At 40.0% G+C, this 12,803-nt stretch overlaps 3 protein-coding genes across 3 annotated transcripts; 1 reads left to right on the top strand and 2 right to left on the bottom strand.

Annotated features, from left to right (window-relative positions):
* Position 1: 1 nt before the first annotated feature.
* mrpl40 (mitochondrial ribosomal protein L40) lies at positions 2-2,319 on the top strand. The gene is made up of 5 exons (XM_080432378.1): positions 2-168; positions 983-1,066; positions 1,186-1,344; positions 1,432-1,513; positions 1,773-2,319. The coding sequence occupies exons 1-5, from the start codon at positions 107-109 to the stop codon at positions 1,998-2,000; spliced, it is 615 nt and encodes a 204-aa protein (XP_080288504.1). The 5' UTR covers positions 2-106; the 3' UTR covers positions 2,001-2,319.
* A 1,417-nt stretch (positions 2,320-3,736) lies between these two features.
* Positions 3,737-5,334, bottom strand: cUnh22orf39 (chromosome Un C22orf39 homolog). Its single transcript, XM_080432379.1, has 3 exons — positions 5,207-5,334; positions 4,464-4,631; positions 3,737-4,327 (listed from the first exon to the last, which is right to left on the bottom strand). Exons 1-3 carry the CDS (start codon positions 5,234-5,236, stop codon positions 4,196-4,198), a joined length of 330 nt encoding a protein of 109 aa, XP_080288505.1. The 5' UTR covers positions 5,237-5,334; the 3' UTR covers positions 3,737-4,195.
* A 348-nt stretch (positions 5,335-5,682) lies between these two features.
* On the bottom strand, positions 5,683-10,392 carry ufd1l (ubiquitin recognition factor in ER associated degradation 1; the record flags this gene model as incomplete). The annotated part of the gene is made up of 12 exons (XM_080432706.1): positions 5,683-6,378; positions 6,464-6,548; positions 7,244-7,332; positions 7,540-7,590; positions 7,703-7,780; positions 7,928-7,996; positions 8,109-8,181; positions 8,385-8,515; positions 8,970-9,091; positions 9,187-9,219; positions 9,429-9,561; positions 10,264-10,392. The coding sequence occupies 12 exons, from the start codon at positions 10,390-10,392 to the stop codon at positions 6,304-6,306; spliced, it is 1,068 nt and encodes a 355-aa protein (XP_080288832.1). The 3' UTR covers positions 5,683-6,303.
* Between the last annotated feature and the right edge of the window lie 2,411 nt (positions 10,393-12,803).

The raw sequence follows: 12,803 nt of genomic DNA on the forward strand, positions 1-12,803 counted from the left end.
AACTGTCACAGGAGACAAACAGGGGACGTGATGTGACTTTTCTCTGTCAGAGATCCATAGTTATATCATAATTTACGATTTGCAGTGTTCCAGTTAATAGGAAACCATGTCGCTTTCTTTATCACGGTCTCTATGCAGGATATTATCCCGAGATAGCGCTCCCTCAAGGTACGTATAGCAATGTTTATAGCAGCCCTGATACATGACTGTCCTATATTATGACATGACCGTCTTCTGATCCATGGCTGTTTATAGCAACATGATGGATTTTTTTTGATTGATTGAATACTTTATTAACAGTTTGCAAAAAAGGCACAGATTTATACAAAATAATGCTAAAAGGATAACCCAATAAGCCCAGGGCGTGTTTCCATGGAGGTGCTGTGTATTCAATTCATCAAGACAAACAATAATATATTATAATATACAATAATATACCAAATGGACAACTAATATAAGTGAATTACTGTATTATTTTGTGTGGTTAAAGCAAAATCCCCCCTTTTCTTTTATCCCAGAGAGGATAAACATGATTATTCTGTTGTGATGGGCATTACAGCCCTGAGACACCTTATTTTATGACAGACTGTGATGTGTGTAACTTGGTGTTACCTAGATATTTACCCCCTAGTTTGGTTGAATGTGCATGTTCTGTTCGTATTCTCATTGGCTATGGGACGTTCCATGTGGGACGTTTATAAAGAGAGGTGGACACTTCATAGGTTAGTTCATGTTAACAGGTACTCAAGCTCACAGCATGGACGGACAAGTCTCCCCGTTCTTTGCTAGAACTGCCTTAATGACCATAATTGTTTGTTGTGAAGTCTGTCTGTCTGTATGTATTGACCTGGGTGCAGTTACAACAGTAAAGTCTGCTAAACTGAGGAGTCCTTGTTGTGCCTGTCATTACCCACTCCTCTACACTCAGCAGCACGACAATTCTCATGACTCGCAAACGCCACCAATCTGTATTCTTTTACAGGTTTCTGAAAGGAGAAACTTTGCATGCGATACAAAGTCCTTGGTTTGCGTCGGTGCTGACACTGAAGACATCTGCTCCACTATGGTGTGTTCCCCGGATAGTATGAGTGAGCTGTGGTCAAATAATACATTAGCAAATTATAGTTTTTCTCTCTCCATGGCGGATGCATGTGCTTTCAAATAAAATGCTTTCTCCATCATAAGGGGGGAGCCGCTCAAAAAGAAGAAGAAATCGGATCCCAGAAGAGATCAGTTGATGAGAGAGAGGCTGAGGAAGAAGCTGAAGAAACTGGAGAAAGTTCCACCTGAGCTTATCCCCATAGAGGACTTCATCATTCCGATCAAATGCCTGGATGAAACAAGGTGCATATCCCTTCCTCTTATTTTTGTCAGGCAACACACATTTCATCATTTATTTGTCATACAAATCTCATATTTTCTATCCCAAAGGGTACGCTCTGCACCCCTGCTCTCCTTTGAGGAGGCCGAGCGACGCGCTCTGCTACTTAAGGAGTGGTCGCGTTACAAACAGGTAAGCTGAGTTTGTACATTGCAGCTCCATCTTTGTTGAAAGTGTTGTAGACCAGTGATTCTCAAACTTTTTAATTTCAAGGACCCTCAGTTTACCATTATGCATTAGATGGATCCCCTATATACGGATCCCCTATATCTCTGAGAGTGTACAAATGGAACCATATGGACCCTTACGGGTCCATGTGGTTACACTTGTACACTGTACAAGCCATTTCTAGATGACATTCAATGTGCCTGTCTGTCTCTACTCCTTGCAGATGCAGCATATCTCTGAAATGGAGGCTGTTGAGCTTGCTCTGGAAGCTCAGAGGGAGGCTCTGGAGGAACTGAAGCTCGAGTCTGAGGAACTGTACCAGGAAGCTCTGAAACCTGACTCCCTTCTTTTTCCCTTCAGTCATGAGGGACCCAGCTACACGGCACCAAAGGCCAAGCACGAGGCACCTGATGGCAAATACAATGACATTACCAGAGTCTACACTCAGTGAGGAATGGGGATTATGCACCTAAACCCTATATACTTTGTTGGCCGGAGTGGGCTCTGTACTAAGCCAACTTCTTTTTTCCCTCTACACCAAAACAGTAGTTTGAAGCTCGATGTTACTCGTCTTGTCACAGATTTGCATCAAATGTGTGAATTCTTGACTCATTGAAATGTTGAATGACACAAGTTGTTTTTCCACATTCATATAGCTGTATGAAATAGTAATACAAACATTTACATTTGGGTTTTTATTATTAAGCTTTTCTTACATTTATGTAACACATTTCATGCAACAATAAAAGGCAGCTTATGTTGTGAGTCAATCTGCTTCTGTGCTTCCATTTAGACAATGTTTAGACAATACGTGGAGGAAGAGAATAGCGTCAAACTATTAATCTTGTGTATTTCCATTTACAGAATGCATGTAACATCACACCGCCATTGACATCATCCTTGTGCTTCAGAACAAGATGCTGTTTTGGTGCTGCCGAGATAATCCATCTTCTTGACATGTCACATTGACATGTCATTTATCTGGATTATGTCTTCATTATTTAGCTGGATTACGTTTGCACTTGGCATTAAATGCATCTTGTTTGATATAATTGATCTGTTTTATCACTTCACAGCCAAATTGTGACATCACCTCATTTCATAATGTCATAAAAGGTGGAAAGTGCTCAGGGAAACTTGTATGTGATCTTTCACAACAGGGAGTCAAACCAAGTCAGCACCACAGAAGATGAGGTCATTGACATTCACACTTTTGCTATCCCCCAATTGTAACAATTACTAGTGTCATTAGAACAAACTGACAAAGGACACCTGGTCTTGCATGTTTTGCCTCATGCATTATCAAAATGGTTTTGTCAGTTTTAAATATCAAGCTTCCCGTTTACCTTTTTTACATTGTGTACTAATACTAGTTGAATATGTGCATTAATCTACGGATGGAAAACTAAGCAAAAGCCAGTATAAAGTCTCTTGGCAAGGTTGGGCTACCAGAACAGGTTCAATGCATCTAGGCTGAGATTCGTCTCTGGAACTCTGCTTTGTTAGAACACCATTCTAACAAATATATTCCATTTGGTCTTTTGATGATGGTGGTGGAGAGCGCTGTCTAACACGTAGGTCCGAGATCTCCATAAGATGTTTAACTGGGTTGAGATCTGGTGACTAATGCTTTACATAATTTCATACTCATCAGACCATTCAGTGACCCCTCGTGCCCTGTGGATTGTCATCATGGAAGAGACCACTCTCTTCAGGATAGAAGTGCTCTGAAGTGCATCATAGGATGAAGGTGGTGGTGATCACTCAGAATAACTTTGTATTGATTTGCAGTGACTGCCCTCTAAGCCGGGGACAAGTCAACTTATTTATTCAGGGTTTTCATTTGTCACCGGTCTGTATATTCTCATTCCTTGAAATGTTCACCGGAGATTGACAAACGTGTTTCTGACCACCATGTAAGGTGGTGTGGAATGGATGAACAGACAGACTATCCTACACCCGATAAATTTGTTTGTGTGCAATCCTTTATGTATTAACTTCTACACAAGAAAATGTAGATAATCGCAGTCTTGTTGAACAATGTCTACATGTCTTGTGACTAAGCAAGACACTTAACCCCCCCCCCAACCACTCATCGTGACAATCCGAGTAGCCATCAGCTGTTTGCAGCTGAAACTGAATTCCCCCCACAGGATTAATAATAAAAAGGAATACACACTGCAGAACTGCACGGTACAGGAGAGCAGATTTATTAGAAGCAACGTTTCGGGCACTGATGACCTTCTTCAGGCATGATTTTTGCCTACGCACCTGCTATTTTAAGTTTTTATTCTAGGTGTGCGAAAGTTTTTCTTAACACCCCACAGGATTCATAAAAGTTAAAAAAGAAGAAAAAAAGTAGCACAATGTTACTAGAATTGGCTTACATCAAAAGGCTGCACATCTTCCAAGACTTCCACTGAATATACTGTATAGTCACAGATGTATTGTACTTAAGCATAGTCAAGCATCATCCCACTGACAACCTTAAGTTGGAATCATGATTTGATCACCACAGCACCTACAGCAGATAGGGCTCACTCAAAGTTGTGTAGACAAATGTAGCCTCTCAATGTTATAGATAGTCACTTTGGCCTGGCCACTATGGAGTCAACATGTTGACACGGAAAAGTGCCAATGGAGTCTTCAGGAGTCCTGAGACTTTTCTTGGTTTAGGGGCATATGCCAGTCTCTGGGAGGCTCTTGTCTCAATTCCCAAACGGGGGTAACTTTTCTCTGCTCTTCCACCCTATGTCTTTCACTCTTCAGTAATGCCTCCTGCACAAACACAAACAAAAAAAATCTTGTAAATCACAAATTGCTTTTTTAGAGCACATTCTTAAGAGCGGCTTAATATTAAGGAGGGACAACAAACAAATATCTCTCATTTTAAAACCATCTCTATTGACTGTACCTTGGCCTCTGTGCTTTTGCGTTTCTCCCATTCTCTGCAATTGCCGTAGTCTTCTTTCCACTGTTGACAGGATGGTAATGTACCATAAGCATAATAGTGGTGGAAACGGTTCAACAGGCTTTTACAGTGTCTGAACTCACTCCAGTAGTCATCACAGACACGAGGTGGCTGAGGACAGACAAGAGACAGAATTAGATTTATGTCGAGAACAGTAGAGGGGGGAAAAGACAGGATTAATCCGACCTAATAAAGGACATGCGGTGCCAACTGCAACACAGGCTTTAGTTGATTAAATACAATGTAAAAACCATATCGCCACCTGGATATTTATTCTAGTGTTTCTAAACATTCATTCAGAAAATCGGTGATACATCCGTTTAACGTTGTAATTATTAAGACAGTGGTTCTCAGAGTGGGTCCAGGGACTCTCAAGGTTCCTTGAAGGGGTCTAAATTGACCCTTACAAGTCTGTAACTCTGACAGTATACAAATGGAACCAAATGGACCCGATCCATTTCTTTAGCTTGATGGGGTGGCCGCTGTTGTTCTTGTATTCTCGGGAATTACTGTCAGGTTAGATTAGCCGATTAGCATAGTTAGCTAGACACCAACTGCCTGCTGTTTGTTCTGCTTTAAACAAGTTCACTTCTTTGCAACTCTAGTTAAGATCAGCAGACATTTGGCTCGAGCCTGATAGAGATAAACGGTCCAATGTCATTGCATTTTTATATTTAAATACTTGCCCTCCAGATTGATCTTTCGCTCCCCTCCATTGCTGTCGTATGGATGACGTAGCGACGTAAAGCTTCTGAAGGCTACGTTATTCCTCTGGCAGAAGGTGCAGAGTTTGAGGTTTTATCTGTTGTGGAACGACACTATGCGGTTGTACTGGTTTTAAGCATTGTTATATGGTTTTAAGATGTGCTGCTGCGTGCTGACACTCACGTTCATATGATGTCACTATATCAGTCAGCTATACCAAATATGACGTAGGATTTATGTCATGACGCGTACTTTGATTAGCAATACCTCCACCATAGAAAATACACATTGGATCAAGACTTTCGTAAAAGTCAGACTCGATCAAATACATCTATGATCGTCTTGATCCAAGGCTTTTTTAAATTTATAAATACATACATACATACATACACAACCAAAACATTGGTAATGCGTTCTATCTCAGACATCAATGAAAGAAAGAAAAAACATGCACGTATTTAAAATCAAAACACTTTATTTAAGCTATAAATAAACCAAGCAAAGGTAATTTTGTAACAATATTCCTGACTTGGGAGAACAATCAGGACCTGAATCTTGAAAAAAGCCATCAAACAAAGATTTTTCATCACTTCACTTAGAAAACAAAAGAACATGGCTATCATTACTCAGCAAGGAAAGGGCATTAGGATTATCAATTGTAAAAGCCATTCACAAATTAACTGAATATTTACCCTTTTAGAGAGAATAAGAAAAACAAATCACCAACTAGTTTGAGGTGCAAAACTGGAAAATAAATTCAGCTACAAAAAGATCAAGTTTAACAGATTTGTGGTGGAGGCAGATTTATTCTGGCCAGGACCAAACCAGTGACCCTGGATTCTTACCAATTATGAGTTAGTGCTGGCTGCACTTGGCGTTCTTTCCCAGTCCTTTTATACATGTTTGGAGAATTAAGTGTATAATATAATCCCAGCAGGATCGCAAAACCGCAACATCCAAGGGACAGAAAAATATAATCCCAGCTCTTTAAAGGCTAGTTTATTTTTGTTACAGTGGATGTAGGACAGATACTGTATAGTGAGCTTGTGTAAACCAGTCTCCTCTGCTGATTCATTCTTCAAGGTTTTCTACCCTTTTTGCGTAGTGACTGTCCTTCACCGGAGAAGGCAATGAATCTGCTCAAAGGGTCATCCTGAAAGTAACAATGACATAAATGTAGACATATTCTGCACACAAAACACTAAATGTAATTGCTTCATATGCATTTCAGTACTTACATCATCTAGAAGTTTCTTGGGCAGAGGCCTAGAGTTTCTGATGAAGGTGATCCTGCCCACTTTGTAGTCATAGTTAGGAATTCCTCTGTGTGAAAGAAGTTAGTAGGCTGATTTAGAGCAGAGATCACAAGTGTAATGACTCAATATTAACAGATTTGTAGTACACAAAGATGAGAGAACTGTGGGTAATATGCCAGATAATATTTAAGATGCAAAGTCCAAAATAGATGCTAGATATCGTCGCTGTCAGGCAAAAACCTTTTTATTTATTTTCTATAGATCAGTGCTATTGAACACCATTTACGTCTGTGTGTGGGTTTTACAAATATTGAACCAATGAAAAGTATTAAAAAAGCGCTTCTGACAAAATCTCCTAACTCCATTGGATCCTCTAACAGTTAATAATAGGTTAATTAGAATGACGAAGTCAGACGGGGAAAAAAACTCTCCACATTAATGGTCAAAAACCTCCCAACTCCACTTGAGCTGTATTTGGGTAAAGTGATGATAATATAAGGACACATTAAAGTATCTGACAATGTATAAAGTCATCATACCAACTTTGATGAGGCAGTATTATGTTGTTCTAAAAACATGCTTTTTTCCCCTTCATTTCCTGAAAAGTTAATATTTTGGACATAGCTGGTTTCTGCCCGGCAGCATAGATATCTTACTCGTTACCTAGTCTTGTTACCTAGTCCCAGCAATCTAGTTCCTTAACTCCCATACCACTATGTGACAAATGTTCACAAACGAAACAGTACAGTTGAAATGTCTAACCTTTTAATATCACTTGGGTCAATAGGTGCAGGGTTGGCCTCAATGCCCTTCAATTTGCCATCCAACCGATTACCAGAGCAACCGAAAGCCTGAGAATAAAAGAAAAGAAAAAAATACATTTATTTTCACTAACATCAGCTAATTCATATGATAATTGATAAAAACACAAAATTTGCAATGTATACAAATGTAACCAGGTCTGACCAACACTGTTCTTTCATGTACATCAGTGCTTTTCAGGAATAGCAGAAGAGAAAACATTGCTAAAATACATTTGTACAAAACTATATACGCACTCTGAATCCAATATCCATGTCTGCATAACTGCTGGGATCTCCTTCTTCCTCCTGTCAAAAGAGTGAATGTTATTTCAGACCATCCGCAGCATAGCTATTCTAATCACATTCAGGTACTTTTAATACAACTGTTTCCTAGACAAATAATCCGGTTTGTCCTTACTGTGGGTTCCTCGTGGTGCTGGGGCCGGTGCTGGGGCCATTCAGGTTCTTTGTAACCCAGTGGAGCATCAAAATCCACCTGAGAAACAGTAAGACTCAAGACTTTGAGACAACAAAGCCATGTAAAGCTATACACGAAGTAAAAGAATCACCTATGAATTCAGCATTTGTTCGTAGTGTTGTATTTATTAATGGACAGTGATGAGCAGTATATAGTGAATCTTACGTTCATGTCACACTCAATGATGGATACGGCCTTATCTGGCTTGGTCTCCATTACCCGCAGTTCATAGATCTGAAAAAAGTTGTTATTCTTAACTGAACAGGCTATGATAGAGATACAAATATAATTCAACATTGGACCTGCACTACATAACTGGAATACATCCAATAGATTTTAAAATGACCTTTTCGTTGTAGTTGATTGCGACGACATCGCCTGTTGTCAGGCAGGCAAAGTTTCGCAATGCGTTTTCCAACCTGGAACAAATAACACCAGTTAAATCCTGCTCATAATTTGGGGAGGATTATGTTTTTATAACAATGATAGTTAAATTTAATTGCAAAACTTTAAATATAACTCCTGCTTTTTAATCCTGCTGAAAAGTTACTAAATTAATTGTCTGAAACATTAATGTAGAAAGGTAGAAAACATGAATTAGGTGATATTGAATATTTCATACACTGCTTTCGGGTTTGTAATGTCCAGGAAGTCTGGGCTCTGTGGCTGGAATTTGGAGTACGTGGCCACCATGAGGTTAACACTTTCTACCTGGACCAGACCACCTTCCTCCAGCAGGAGATTCTGCATCATCTGCAAGGAAAAATAAACATAACTACATGTTTATTGCATGCTATGTAACAAGTAACCGTATCATAACAACGTAAATCCCTCTAGGTATACAAGATTGTTGATCTACAGTTCAAAACACAGGTCAACATGACACATTGCGAGGTTGTAGATCTGCTATTTCTTTTAAATAAAGAAATAAAATAATGTACAACTTGCCCAAAATTATGAAAACAAATGCTCTATTTGTTCAGAACATCCATCACATTTTAATTATGAAAAATATGAGCTCACACAAGCGACAGTCGGACATAATAATGGAAAAAGTGCACACAAAAACCTTGATGTTTATTATCCGCTCACATACTGTGCAAGTATTGTGATGATGGGTTCGGTGAAACGGTGACATTAGTTTACAGCAAAATGACCCATTTCACCCACACCTACTGTAAGCTGTGTCACTTCTGTTATTTCTTACCCAGTGTGGTAGGTAGCAGATCCCCTCATCTGCAACAAACTCCAGAACACCACAGTGTGTCAATCTGTCCGAGTTCTTGTTGGTTAATTTGAACAACATTGGATATGTGATGTTAAGTCTGCCTGTAGGGGCAAAGAAGAGTAGAACGGTGAGACACAGATATAATGACTTTTGCATTAAGTATGGTACAGGAGGTGGCTAAATACAATGTACTTACTGAGCTGATCAAGAGCAGAGGGTGGCATTATAACTGTAAAACAAAAAAACATTAATAATTCTGACTCTGGCCAGAACAATATAATATGATTATATGTATACAATTTAATTGAAGGTTCTGTTTACACAGTAAATCCTTCTCATCCATCATTAACAACTCAGAGTGTACAAATGTAACCAAATGGACGATTATGGTCTATGGGTCCATTTGGTTTTGTACAGTACAGTACTTCAGTCAATTACTTTTTCCTCCTTTCTCCACATCAGAGCGGTCGTTCGGACCTGCCAGCATGGACACAGAGAAGCAGCGGTACTGGGTGGAGAAGCGGTTCTGGAAAGCCCGTGGGATCGGGTGGTCGAACATGTTGAAGGAAAACTGTGAACAAAAAACAGTGGTGGAAACTTCCAACTATCAATACTGCAATGTAGAAACAGTTAGTGAAAGTCTGGTAATCAAAATTTACTTGAGTAAAAGTACAAAACTACTGGCATTAAAATGTACTTAAAGTACCAAAAGTAAAAGTACTCATTATGCAGAATGTCCCGTTTCACAAGGTATCATAATATGTATAAAATGTATAACAATCTTTCGAAAATGGCCGATCTACAAGCTGCTATTTTCAAATAGCCAACGTTTAAATGGGGCTGAAGTGGTTAATGCATGTTTTGTAATAATAATCAAAATCTACAAAAACGAACTAGTAACTAAAGTGTACAAATAATTGTAGGGGGGTAAAAGTACAATATGTGCCCGTGAGATGTAGAAGTAAAAAGTAATGAAAATTGGAAATACTCCAGTAAGGTCAAAATACCTTAAAATTCTACTTAAGTCGTTAAGTACAGTACTTTGAGTACATGTACTTAGTTACTTTCCACCACTGACAAAAATCATAGAACAGACCGCACGAGCAAAACGCTCACGGACGTTTTACAGAATACCTTTATGTCTTGTTTAGCCTGAATTATCATGACGGGGCAGCTTTGTTGAATAGCCGTTTGCTAACTGTTCAAGTACGATCTGCAACAGGGAACAATTTGTCATTACCTGTCACCAACATATCTTTGCGTGTTTACTCACCATGTTCACAGTGACGTTAGTGTTTTCGATACAAATATACTCTAAACAAAGCTTGGACAGTTTCTCTGGAAAATAAACTGTACGAGAATTCCTAATGTTGTTGTCTTCCGCTTCGTCCCGGAAGTGCATGAGCCGACTGGAGGAAGTGACGACATAGGGGACCGTGTTGACCGAGACGCCCCATTGGCCACTGAGTCTAAGCAGATCGTACGTCACGCGCACGCGCACGCACATTCATCCAGATTGCAGCCATAAACATAAACATAAACACTCACACACACACACACACACACACACACACAAAATCTTGCAAAGAAAGTGAAACATTTTGAATATTTCTGAAACATTTTAACAACGTAAATATTGGTTCCTTCATGGCACAAAATATTTTCAGAAGGGACCCCCCTTCCACTGCCATAAGGCATTTGGAGACAAATTATGTTGCCATCATGAAGCTCCATTATTACTCCACATTTAGCCTCCTTCTCATCCACAATGAGCCCCTCAGTCTTCCACCGTCTTCTCACTCTTCTCCCTTCTCTTTCAGTGTCTCCCTCTTCTCTCCTTACTCCTCCATCAACCAACCCTTACCAAAAGTGTCTTCAGGCCACATTCATCTCTCTCCACCCAGTCTGACGGAGTCTGAATAGTCACACAATCTTATTTTTAAAAATAAATAAAATAGACTTCACCTTGCGTCTGAACAGTCACACAGTCTTAAAGATAAAATAAAATCAACTTCATACCATCACCTTGATCACCTTCCACTCTGTCCACCTTATTCTTGATGCTGGGGTTGAATCTGGCTTTGGACCGGTTGGTTGATAAGCTCTTGGATGAGGGTGTCGCACCCTGCAGGCCTTCATGATTCTCACTATAGCAGCTTCTAAATATATTTTGAGGTACCAGTCTATCTATGGCACTCCTCATTTATGCATTAACATCGTAATCTTGTCCTTTTAATGGTGAAGCGTGCATGAAAATGTGGACACTGCCTCTATTTCCTCCTTTTGCGAGTCGTGGTTGAGCATTGGTGTGCTGTCAAACAAGGTCAGATAGTCTTGTGTAGCTCCTTCTCATTCATCTACAGCACGGTCTTGTGTAGCTCCTTCTCATTCATCTACAGTATGTGCTGTCATGCAGCTCCTTGTAGTCCACCGGCTGTTGTTGAAAGCCAACAGCATGACCATTTGGTATGTTGTCATCATGGTAGAGCTTGGATAGGGATTCGCAGACATGGTGCAGCCAGGTCAACTTTCTATTGATTGGTGCGGATTCTAGAACTCAAACATCTGTAAATTCTCTACTAGTTCTTGAAGGAAGGCAAAGGTAGTTCTTGAAGGGCCAGGTTGCTTGCAATACATTGCTTTGGAAGCTGATGCCCAGGTCTACCACGGTCACTCATGCGCGTGACTACTTGACCAACGTAGTAGAATTAATGAATTTCTTTATTTTTGTTTCCGTTGAGCTGCATCCGAATTGGCCGGTCCTCATGTGGCCAACTCATGCTATCAACTTCATCTATATTGTCTAATGCCAACTCTCTGACCTCACACTTGTGAATTTCTTCTTGCAGAAGATCTTCGTGCAGAGTGTTGATATAACCGAATAAACTGTCTATATTGTCAACTCCCTTGCTATAAATTTCCCAGTACCTTAGGTACGTCTGTAAAGTGTTCTCATTTGATTCCACAACATTCATGGACAACTGCTGGACGTGATGCCTCAGAAACACCTTTGTCTGTGAGTATAATTTCTCTGGGTATGCACCACACAAGTCATAAATGTCATGGATGCTGTCATTCCATGTAACTCTCTCCACATTATCGAGCATCAGAACTGCCTTGATTGTTGTTTGTAGCTTGTTCCATTTCTCATCAAAATCCACCATCCGTGGTCTCAAGGACATTGTACGGCTACTTTATAGACTGGACTATAATTCACTTATAGTGCGTCAGTGCTGCTGTTTTAACCTAAACTTGTTCCCTGCTTTTCTCCCTCTACTCGCAAGTCCTACTAATGACCTGGGGAAGCACACCTTGCCTTATAGCCTACACCACCCGCAGTGACGTATGATCAATACGTCACAGGAACATCGGTGCAGCATAATGTGAATGTCACACCCCGTTGTGGGGGGGAAAATTACTGAAAGACAATGAAGAGAACAAAGAGGTAATATTTCCCCACCGCCAGGAGCTGTGAGACCGCCATTGACTTCCAGTATAAAATTCAAGTTCCAAGGAGACAAAATGTATACAATATGAGACATTTAGAGGGATAGGTCCAATGGTTTACGAGATTAGCTCCAGACAGACTGTCACACTCACAGATCGTCTTCTTGACGGCTTGCCATCTAGGAGCCACTCTGTCTATATGACGCCAGTCATCTATTACGTATGACATATGACTCCATATGTCCCACCGCCATTCACTTCCATTTTCAAATTTAAGAAAAATATATAAAACAAGACTGGGTCCAACAATGTAGAGGGTTTATGTCGCCAGTCTGTGATTTCAGTCACCTATAATGCATCTGACAT

Source organism: Gymnoscopelus braueri (genome assembly GCF_963280865.1).
Source record: "Gymnoscopelus braueri genome assembly, chromosome: 7".
Classification (NCBI taxonomy): domain Eukaryota; kingdom Metazoa; phylum Chordata; class Actinopteri; order Myctophiformes; family Myctophidae; genus Gymnoscopelus; species Gymnoscopelus braueri.

Bases quoted from the DNA above. Each gene is read 5' to 3' on its own strand.
- cUnh22orf39 (XM_080432379.1), bottom strand. From the start codon at position 5,236: ATGGAGGGGAGCGAAAGATCAATCTGGAGG. The intron at 4,632-5,206 runs GCAAGTATTTAA...GTCTGTCCTCAG, and splicing joins GCGAAAGATCAATCTGGAGG to CCACCTCGTGTCTGTGATGA. The intron at 4,328-4,463 runs GTACAGTCAATA...GTGTTTGTGCAG, and splicing joins GCAAAAGCACAGAGGCCAAG to GAGGCATTACTGAAGAGTGA.
- mrpl40 (XM_080432378.1), top strand. From the start codon at position 107: ATGTCGCTTTCTTTATCACGGTCTCTATGCAGGATATTATCCCGAGAT. The intron at 1,067-1,185 runs GTGTGTTCCCCG...CTCCATCATAAG, and splicing joins AAGACATCTGCTCCACTATG to GGGGGAGCCGCTCAAAAAGA. The intron at 1,345-1,431 runs GTGCATATCCCT...TCTATCCCAAAG, and splicing joins AAATGCCTGGATGAAACAAG to GGTACGCTCTGCACCCCTGC.